Raw genomic sequence first — 10,143 nt, forward strand, 5'->3', positions numbered from 1 at the left:
TGTGTGTGTGTGTGTGTGTGTGTGTGTGTGTGTGTGTGTGTGTGTGTAGGTATGAGAGAGGCAGAGAGACATGGAGATAGAGATTTAGAAATCTGACATTACCTTTGGAAGGTCTGCAAATACCCATCTCCAAATGATACAAAGACTTTCTTTTTCTCTCTTGGTTGATGCATGTGAAATACAAGGCAGAGTTACACTCAACTTAAGAATAACTAATTATGGTACAGCCTGAGTCCAGGGTTCAGGGAGACAGGATATTGAGAAGAAACTATTAGAATTCAACAATGGCACTGGTCAGAGGCAAGGGAAGGTAAAGGGACAGAGGGGAAAATGGGTAATGGGAGTTCACCACAACTTCTGAATTTGAATGACAGTGGGAACTTAAAGGTGTGTTGTGGCTAGATACTTCTGGATAGACTTAAACACACTGGAAAGCAATGGTTCTCAAGGAGCTGTTGTTCTCAGGCAGAATTATCCAAGACAAAACCAACCAGTTTATCTTTAAAAAAAAAAATTCACCATCCCTAATATCAACATTTCCACCATCACAATAGTTCTATACTCACCTCAACAAACATTTATTAAGTGCTTGTCTATGAGCAAGGCACTGTGTGTGTCCTTCCTAGGATGTAGGTATACAAAAATAAAACAGTTCTTGGATTCAAGAAGCTTATATTCTATAATGCAGGGAGAGAGAGTTGGAATACAACATGTATAGAAATAAATGCAAAATACTTTGAGATAGAAGAGAGCACCTATAAAAGTGTAGAAAATCAGAAAAGGCTTCAAATACAGAGTGACATCTGAGCTAAACCTTTAAGGAAGCTAAGAATTTTAAGTAGTATAGATTAGAAGAAATTGCTTTCTAGGCATGGGGCGAAGACACAAAGGTGGGAGGTAGAAAGTCAAGTTCAGGAAAGAGCTAGTATGCCAGTTTGATTGGAACATATGGTGCATCAAGTCAAGTAATGTTAAATAAGTCTGGAAAGGAAAGCAAGGGGCCAGATGACAAAGGGCTTTAAATGCCGGGAGAGTTTGTATTTTATCCTAGAGGTAATAGGGGGCCACTGAAGGCTTTTAAAGTGGGGGGGAAGGGAATGACATAGTCAGATCTGTGCACTAGGAATATCAATTTGGCAGCTATACAAAGGATGGGTTGGGGAAGGGAGAGACTAGAAGCAGGAATACCAGGTGGAAGATTATTTCAATAGTCCAAGTAAGTGGATGATCTGAACCTCATTAGAGTCAGAATAAATGGAGACAAGGGAATGACTGAGAAAGATGTTATAGAGGTAGAGCTGCCAAACTTGGCTATTATTTTGACATAGGTCTGAGGGAAAAGAAATAATTATGGATGACTTTGAGAATGAATGGTAGGGCCTTTAACAAAAATAGATAATTTTGGAGGAAAAGGCAGATGGAGGGAGGGGTAATAAGACAATGATTTCCATTTGGGGCACGTTGAGTTTATTATTATGATGAAATATCCAGGTGTGGATGTCCATCAGGGAGTTGACAATGCAAGACTAAATTAGGGGTAAATTTTGGGAGTTAGCGTAGAGGTGATAATCTAACCAATGGGAGTGTAGAGTTACTATAGAATAGAAGAGGACTCAGAGCCTTGACAGATGCATATGCTTAGTGTGAGGCAGATGGATGATGATCCAATAAAGGCTGTTAAGAAAGAAGGGACAAACTGGAAGGAGAAGAATCAGGAAAGAGCATCAGCATGGAAGCCTAGGGAAAATAGATTATCCAGAAGAAAGGAATGGTCAAATAAGCATCAAAAGCTGCAGAGAAGTCAAGCAGAAATAAACTAAGATGAGGCCACTGGATTTAGCAGTTAAGATGCTTTCAGTCAAGCAATGACATTGGAAACCATATTGGAAGTGATTAAGAAGTAAGTGAAATAGGAGAAATTGGAGGCAACAAATACAAAAAACACTTGTAGAAGTTTGACTTTGAACAGGAATGCAGATGTAGAATGGTCAAGAAGATTGCAAAGTTAAGTGAAGGATTCCATTTGCCTTTATGTATAATGGGACCTGGAAATATTTCTGGACAAGGAGGAAGGATTAAATCATTAAGAAGAGTTTGAAGATGAGAGAGCAGCAATTTTTGAAAGGGCAAGATTCCAGAGGAAACAGAAGGGAATGAAATCAAGGGCATAAGTGGAGAGGTTAGCCTTGACAAGTAGAAGGGCCCCTTCTCAGGGAAGGAGAAAATGGAGGGGAAATGTAGAATCATTTTTGAGATGTGGAATAAGGAAGTAACTTACAGTCAATGGCTTCTTATTGTAATACTCATGCTAGGCTGCTTCCACCAATTTGCATTAACATTAGCAGGTTGGATACATCGAAGGTGACTGCTACTTCAGGTTCTAGGCGCAGGGGTGGGGAACCTGTAGCCTTGACTGTAGCCACATGTGGCCCTCTAGGTCCTCAAGTGCAGCCCTTTGACTGAATCCAAACTTAACAGAACAAATCTCCTTAATAAAAATATTTGTTCTGTAAAACTTGGACTGTCAAAAGACCACACCTAAAAACCTAGAAGGCCACATGTGGACTCGAGGCCCCGGGTTCCCTACTTTTATATCCCGTGGGAAGCCACTCCTACTAATATAGCTGACAAGCCTCAACCAGTGTGGTTCCTTTAACAATCATACCATTAAACACAGTTAGCTCTTAGCAAAAGCATTTGCTTAGCTGGCATGGCAGAAATCATAGTTACGGAACATCGCCCAGCTGCCATAAACCTGGGGTGCATTGTGCCACATACACAGCATCCATGTGAAGAAAGGAGTCAAACTAGCAAGACACATATGTGTTATAGGCATGTGGCAAAGGCAACTAACTCCTACTTCTTCAAGGCCTGAAAGTCCTTTTCCTCTTCATAGTCCTTAGGCAGCTCCCCTGGGGTGTAGCATCACTACTGAGTGGGTTGCTCATCTGGGTTTCCCCAGGGTCTTCTCTCTATTGCTTGAAACTCAATTGCCAAAGCTAGCTCCTTGAAACTGCTTTCTTCTTAGTGGGGAAGGGGGCAAGGGACTAATCTGGCACTTTAAATTCCTTGAAAGAAAGTTTCCTTGAGGATTATCTAGTGGAATCAGAGAGAAAGAGACAGAAAGAGAGATGAGCCAGGGAGAACATCTTGCAGGTGAGCAAGCTCTCTGTGGCTGAATTCTCCAACCTTTGTATCTGTGCCTTCTTTTAGGAGCCACCATGAGCCATTTCAACAAAGCTGAACAAGACGACTGGCTAACAGTCTACCTGAAGTATCTCCTCTTTGTGTTTAACTTCTTCTTCTGGGTAAGTGAATTCTACCATCAGACCCTCTCCACTCTTTTCTCTGACCTTCAAATGTTCCACCACTCAGATTACTTCTCTCAAAGACCACTCATGGGTAAATTTCAACTTCTTCAAAAAAGTATCCACGGTTGCTACAGTGGTCCAAGAAAATAATTCACTTACAAGGTTGACATAGACTGTCTACAGGATGGCATCAGGATAGGAGATTCACCAAAATGGTGGATTTATGCTCTAGTCTAACATCCCTAAGAAAGGATGGGGCTTTTTCTTCTACAAGTTCTATGTGAAGAATATGACACATTGATAGCATAGCTCAGTTTTCAATGAAGGCTCATTCATTTTTCCTAATTAATATTCTAACCCAGAATCAGATGGAAATGGAATGAAATGGAGGCCTGATGCTTTGCATGATTTGAGCTGGAATAGTTTTCAAAATTTAGTAGCTAGTCTCAGGGAAACCCAGAGGTTCTAAATATGGCTTGCACCTGTGTCCACATGTACCAAGTAGAGAACTGAAGCAATTATCTCAGTAAACAATTAATTAATATAACAATTGTCCAAAATTACTTTATTTGCTTACAATAATACTATACTCATTAGGCCTACCCTGATTCTGGATAGATGATCATTTAGACCGAATACATAAAATCATATTATCTCAGATTTGGAGAAGGCCTCAGAGGTTATCTACTTCAACCTATAAAGGAAACTGAGGCTCAAAACTGATGTTATTTGACTCCTGGCCCCATATCCTTTCTAATACATTACTAATTTCTAATGCATGATGATTTCTTATTCTGATAGCTTTACTTGTATATAAAATCAATCTAAATTCAGTAGCTTATTTTTAAAACCAAAGATTTGGGAAATTAAAGAATTCTTAAATGTACTTTAAACTTCTGTGGTCTAATTAATTTTGTATGCTATATGACTTTATGTTGATGTGCTGTGATGCTTCTATCTAAAAAGGAGTTGAGATTTCAGGACAAATTTTGTGAATATTTTGAATTCCTCCCAGGAGGAATTAATTCCAAAATAAAATGGGCTGTCTGTAGAGGCTGTGATTTCTCCATCACCAGAAGTCTTCAAGTAGGAGCTAGATGTTGAGCTGTGAATGTCATAGAGAGAATGCATGCTTCATATGTGGTTTGAAATAAATGACTTCTGAGCTCCCTTTCATCACTAAGGCTTGATGCTTCTATCAGAGTCTTAACTAGGAATGCTTTCAGCTGGATTGGAAATAGGATTGGGGAAAACAATGCTGTTGGCAGAGGAGATGGGGAGGAGGAGGTGGTCACAATGCTCTGCATACACAGACCAACCATCAGAAAAGAGATTATTATCTGGCCCGCAAACTAATCCACCACTGCCCCCTAGCGGTTGGAAATAGATAGCAAGGAGCAGGGTACCAGAGTGTACCATCCTTGTGATGGTAATTAAACAAAAAACAGGGTCAATCTATAGAACTGAGGTGTCAGACTCAAATAGAAACCAGACCACTAAACCATACATAAAGATCCCTGCATATTGACTTAGAAAGGCACATTTTCTAAAATTTATTTTGTTACATATTTTCCAATTACATTTCAATCTGACATGGGAGCGCTGGGGAACGTTATGGGATGCAGCAGCATGTTTGACATTTCTGCTATAGAGCATAAGTTGGCAGAGGACCAAAAAAATCACAAACACAAGTCTCTTCAAGGTGTGGATCGCAGGAATGGCAATCTCCAGACCACCACAAGGAAGAAGTATGTCCCCAGGTGCCAGTACCTTGGGGCATTTCCCCATAACTCTAGTTATAGCTCTGAATTAACACTTCTTATATTATAAATGGTTTCTGTGGAAGAATTTATGTCTTGTTGCTATTACCCTACAGAGCAAGTGACAGTAATGAGAGAACCTCATTGAGGCAACAGTGAAAATAAGAGGTAGATTTTTTTTTAATCATTCTAATATAGTAGATAAGAGAACCAGGATCCAAATGACCCTAAAAGGCCAAAGCAATAGCCTGGACCTGATACAATGACATTTATTAGGAACGAATGTAAACTCTTACCCTTGAGGTCAAAAAATCAACTTCACAAATAGAAGGCAGCTGATTCAGTAGATAAGAGTTAGGAAGCCCTAAGTTCAAATTTCACCTCAGATACTTGTTAGCTATGAACTTGGGCAAGTAAATACTTAACCTCCATTAGCCTCAGTTTCCTCATCTGTAAAATGAGAGAGAAGAGTTGTTGCAGCAGTCAAATAAGATAACATGTACAGTGCTTGGCAAACGTTAGAGTGTTATATAAATCCTATTATTGTTATTATTACTATAAGATAATGGATGGCAGATTATATAATGGTACATCTGAAAAAGATTTGTGGGCTTTAAAGGATTATAAATTCCATATTACTCAATAGTAAAATGTGACAGCTAAAAGAAACAATACTCTTGGGCTGAATTGAGAGACAGTGTCTAGAATGAGGTAGGTAATTGTTTAAATGTACTCTGACCACATTGGTGTCCATTCAGTTCTGGGTCCACATTTTAAGGACATTACTAAGCAGCAGGGCATCCAACTGAGGGCCATGAGGGTGGTAAAAGGGCTTGAGGTCACACCATGCAACTAGGAACTGGGAAAAATAGCCTGGAAAAGAGAAAAATTATCATAACTGACTATTTGAACAACTGTCATGTGAAAGGATTAGAACTCAAAACCATGAGTGGAAGAAACTCCTGTCTACACAGTATAAGGAAAACCTTTTGTCTAAAAGTGTCAAAGGCTACTCTCAGATGCAGTGCCCCTCTGGCTCCCACTAGAGCTCCTAAAGCAAAGGCTAGATGACTAATGGGGCTGTTTTGGAGGAGACTCTTGGTCTACTTCAGGACAGACTTCATGGCCTCAGAACTCTTCCAACAAAAACCCTGTGTTTTGGTGATCCCTTCCTCCACTCCCTCCCCAAGTGAAAAAGATCTTTCTGATCAAGTTTTCTTAGAGCACTTGGTACATATTTCTCCTTTGCTCTACTATATATAATATTTATTTGTGAATATACTTCCACTTGCATTGAGCTCTTTGAGGGCAGGGACTGCATCGTATGTATTTTTGTATCCAAAGCACTTTGCAAATATTAACTGTTTAACAAATGTTTTTTGAATGATTCCCATCTATTGAGGCATTGAAAGGAAAGAGGTGGGAATCCATAATATTGAGGGCTAAAGGGAAAGGAAAGGAAAAGAATCCTTTCTAATATTCAGAGCTATGAAGCACAACCACATCCTGTTTCTGAGAGCCAGCTGGGAACTTAATTACCAATTATTACATTGTTTCTATGGGAAACTGTGGTCTGAATGCCAAATAAAAAATTTACAAAATGTTTTTTTGGAACTTAACCCATTCATAAGTTAGGGACTGCCTGCAATTTGTCCTGTAGATGGGAACACAAAGTAATTACTTACTTTTACATTATAGTGTCAAAAAAAAAATTCAGACTGAGTAAATCAGATAAACCCAAAAGATGTTATTTATTTAAAACAAGGGGAAACATAGTCAAATTTCGTCTAACACTGTTCCAATTCTGTATGGCACAGCTTTATATTTTTATGGGTTTAAAATGGATTAAGCAGTAGTGGAAAAAACTTGAAGGATGTTATAGCATTTTGTGGTTGCTATGTTTAAATTCTCAGACTGCAATGTCTATGTTTTACATTCCAAAACATTTTGCTTCATAAGTGTCCTTGTAATTTCCTACGAATGTGTTGTCATAGCAATTCTAATTGTTAAAATTATTCCAAGATGGAGTCAGTCTTGGTCTTCCTCTCCAATGCAATGTAAGATACCTCAGTAGTTTTTATTTTCCAAAACACTAAGGACAATTAGATACTGTTTTGCTGATTTTACTTGGTAAAAACTCTAGTTCCCTAAATCTCTGCTTGTTTACCTTTTCTCTACCTTAAAGCTCTTTACCCACTTTCAAAGCCAGTCTCTTAACAGCTTACCCTCAGCTGCAATTTAGAATGCAGCTGTTAATTTCCTCCCTTAGACACCTCTGCCACTCACCTTAAGCCTGAAATCATCTAAGTGGCTTTCAGTATCATTCATCAAGTCCTATTGTCTGAAGTTTTATGCAGCTATATAACCCTTTTCCTCTCTCAAGTGTTTTTTTTTTAAAGGGGGGAGTGGGGCTTTGAGCCTGTCCCTAGCTGTTACTAATTCTCTCATTCAGGTCTACATTTCTTAAAGGAGCCAGATTCATTTATTTTTAAAGTTCCCTTTATTGTTTTAGTGAAACAGTAGCTCTACCTCATCTGAACATGTTCTTGGAATCAGGAAGATCTGATTTCAAATCCGGCCTCAGGCATTTACTAGCTATGTGACCCTGGTCAAGTCATTTAAACTCTCTTTGCCTTAATCCATTAGAGAAAGAAATGACAAACCACTCCAATATCTTTGCCAAGGAAATTTCATGGATAGTATGGTCCATAGGGCCACAAAGAGTTGGACACAACTGGAGAACAACAACAATAGTTCCTAGAACGATGAACAATCTAGTATGCTCTGTGAGTTCACAATATAGTAAGACTATCATCTCCCTTACTTTGAACACTATGCTTCTGTTAATCTAGCTGGGGCAGCCAGATAGTACCGGGCCTGGAGGCAGGAAGACATAAATTCAAATCCATCCTCAGACACTAACTAGCTATGTGACCCCAGGCAAGTCACTTAATCTCTCTATGCCTCAATTTTTTCATCTGTAAAATGAGGATAATAAGAACATCTCCCTCCCAGGGTTATTGTGAGGATCAAATGAGATAATCATTGTAAAGTATCTGGCACAGGGGTAGGGAACCTGCCGTCTAGCAGCCACCAGTGGCCTTCTAGGTCCTTGGGTGCAGCCTTTTGATCAAGTCCAAGTTTTACAGAACAAATCCTTTTATTAAGGGTGTTTGTTCAGTGAAGTTTGGATTCAGGACCTAAAGGGCCACACGTGACCTTGAGGCCCCAGATTCCCCACCCCTGGTCTGGCACATAGTAAGTGTTATATAAATGTTTGCTGTTGTGGTTGAGCCATTTCAGTTGTGTCCAACTCTCTGTGACCCCATTTGGAGTTTTATTGGCAAAGATATTGGAGTGGTTTGTCATTTCCTTCTCCAGATCATTTTACATATGAGGAAACTGAGGTAAACAGGGTTGAGTGACTTGCCCAAGGTCACACAGCTAGAAGTGTCAGGCCTGCTTTGAACTTAGATACTCCTGATTCCAGGGCTGGCACTCTATCTACTGTGCCAGCTAGCTGCCCCATATATAAATGTTAGCTATCATTATTAATCCAACCTAAAATCATGACTTTAGGGCTGACATACCACAGTGCTACACCTCTGGAATTTGCCGTCAATCAAAACCTTTAAGTTCTTACGTGAACTGCTGTCTCGCCATAGCTTCTCCACCCTATACCTGAGCAGTTTTTTTTAATTGTTTGATGGATTTTACATCTTTATCTACAAAATGTCATTTTGTTAGATTCAAGTATAATGTTTTATTCAGTCTTTTGAGATCTTGGATCCTAATTGTTTTTTGTTTGTTTGTTTTTTTAATTTTAGAGGCAATTGGGGGTTAAGTGACTTTCCCAGGGTCACACAGCTAGCTAGTATCTGAAGTCACATTTGAACTCAGGTCCTCCCGACTCCAGGGCCAGTGCTCTATCCACTCACTGAGCCACCTCACAGCCCCATTGGATCCTAATTGTTATCCATATTATTAGCTATTCTTCCCAACTTTGTGTTGTCCAGCTGGACAAGTATGCCATTTACCTATTTATGAAAATGACAGGAATCTTGAACATAATAGCTCCACAGATAGCATATCCCTAAAGAATTATGGTATGATGGAAAGAACCCTGGATCTGGAGCCAGAAGACCTTTTCTTTGATTGCTTGTGTGACCTTGGGCAAGTCACATGAACTGTTTGGCCTCAGTTTTTTCATCTATAAACTGAGAGGGTTGTACAAGATGATCTACTGAGTCCTCTTTAGTTCTAAACCCTATGATCCTTTGTAATGGAATGAGCAACAGTTAGAGTAGTAGATAGAGTGCCAACCCTGGAGTCAGGAAGACCTGAGTTCAAATCTGACCTCAGACACTCACTAGTTGTGTGACCCTGGACAAGTCACTTGACCCTGTTTACCTCAGTTTCCTCATCTGTAAAATGAGCTAGAGAAGGAAGTGGCAAACCACTCCAGAATCTTTGCCAAGAAGATCCCAAAGGGGTCATAAACAGTTGGACACAACTGAACAACAACAAAGAACAACAGTTAGACACAAGCAAGGTACTTTGTGGTAGAGGCAAATATAGAGGTAAACTAGCCAACTATAGGGTCACAACTGTGAAGAGAGGAAAGGTTAGAGCAGGAATTTGAATAGGAAATATAGAGAGAGGGGGTGGAAGGAAGAGAGATGGAGGTTGGGATGAGGATTAAGGATAGATTTAGAATGAGTGAGGCAGAGAGAGAGAAATGACAGCACAGGAGTTCATGACTAAAGAGGGTAATTTCAGTGTTCAAGATCAAGGAGGTGGTTCAGATTGGAGTGATGATGAGGTCTAGGGCGTAACCATCTCTGTGGGTGGCTGAGGTAAAAGTAGGACATGGGAGCTGAGAAGGTGGATGACCCCAAGTGTAAGGGCAGGGGATAGAGGAGGAAAGGAAACCTTTGACTCGGGTACCAGCATCTTGAGTTAAAAGTAGAGAGAAAATCCTGGAGGTCATTAGGTGGCAGCAACAAGGGGAAGGAAGGAAGGAAAGAAGGAAGGAAGGAAGGAAGGAAGGAAGGAAGGAAGGAAGGAAGGAA

At 39.9% G+C, this 10,143-nt stretch overlaps 1 protein-coding gene across 1 annotated transcript in view; it reads left to right on the forward strand.

The window, feature by feature from the left end:
• Nucleotides 1-10,143, forward strand: part of TSPAN11 (tetraspanin 11) — a 164,123-nt gene that overhangs the window by 46,509 nt on the left and 107,471 nt on the right. Inside the window, exon 2 of the mRNA XM_027856440.1 lies at nt 3,214-3,308. Within this exon, the coding sequence (XP_027712241.1) occupies nt 3,222-3,308 (87 nt within the window). The 5' untranslated portion in view covers nt 3,214-3,221. The remainder of the gene's footprint in view (nt 1-3,213; nt 3,309-10,143) is intronic.

Source organism: Vombatus ursinus, unplaced genomic scaffold (genome assembly GCF_900497805.2).
Source record: "Vombatus ursinus unplaced genomic scaffold, bare-nosed wombat genome assembly UNPS02011431.1, whole genome shotgun sequence".
Taxonomy (NCBI): domain Eukaryota; kingdom Metazoa; phylum Chordata; class Mammalia; order Diprotodontia; family Vombatidae; genus Vombatus; species Vombatus ursinus.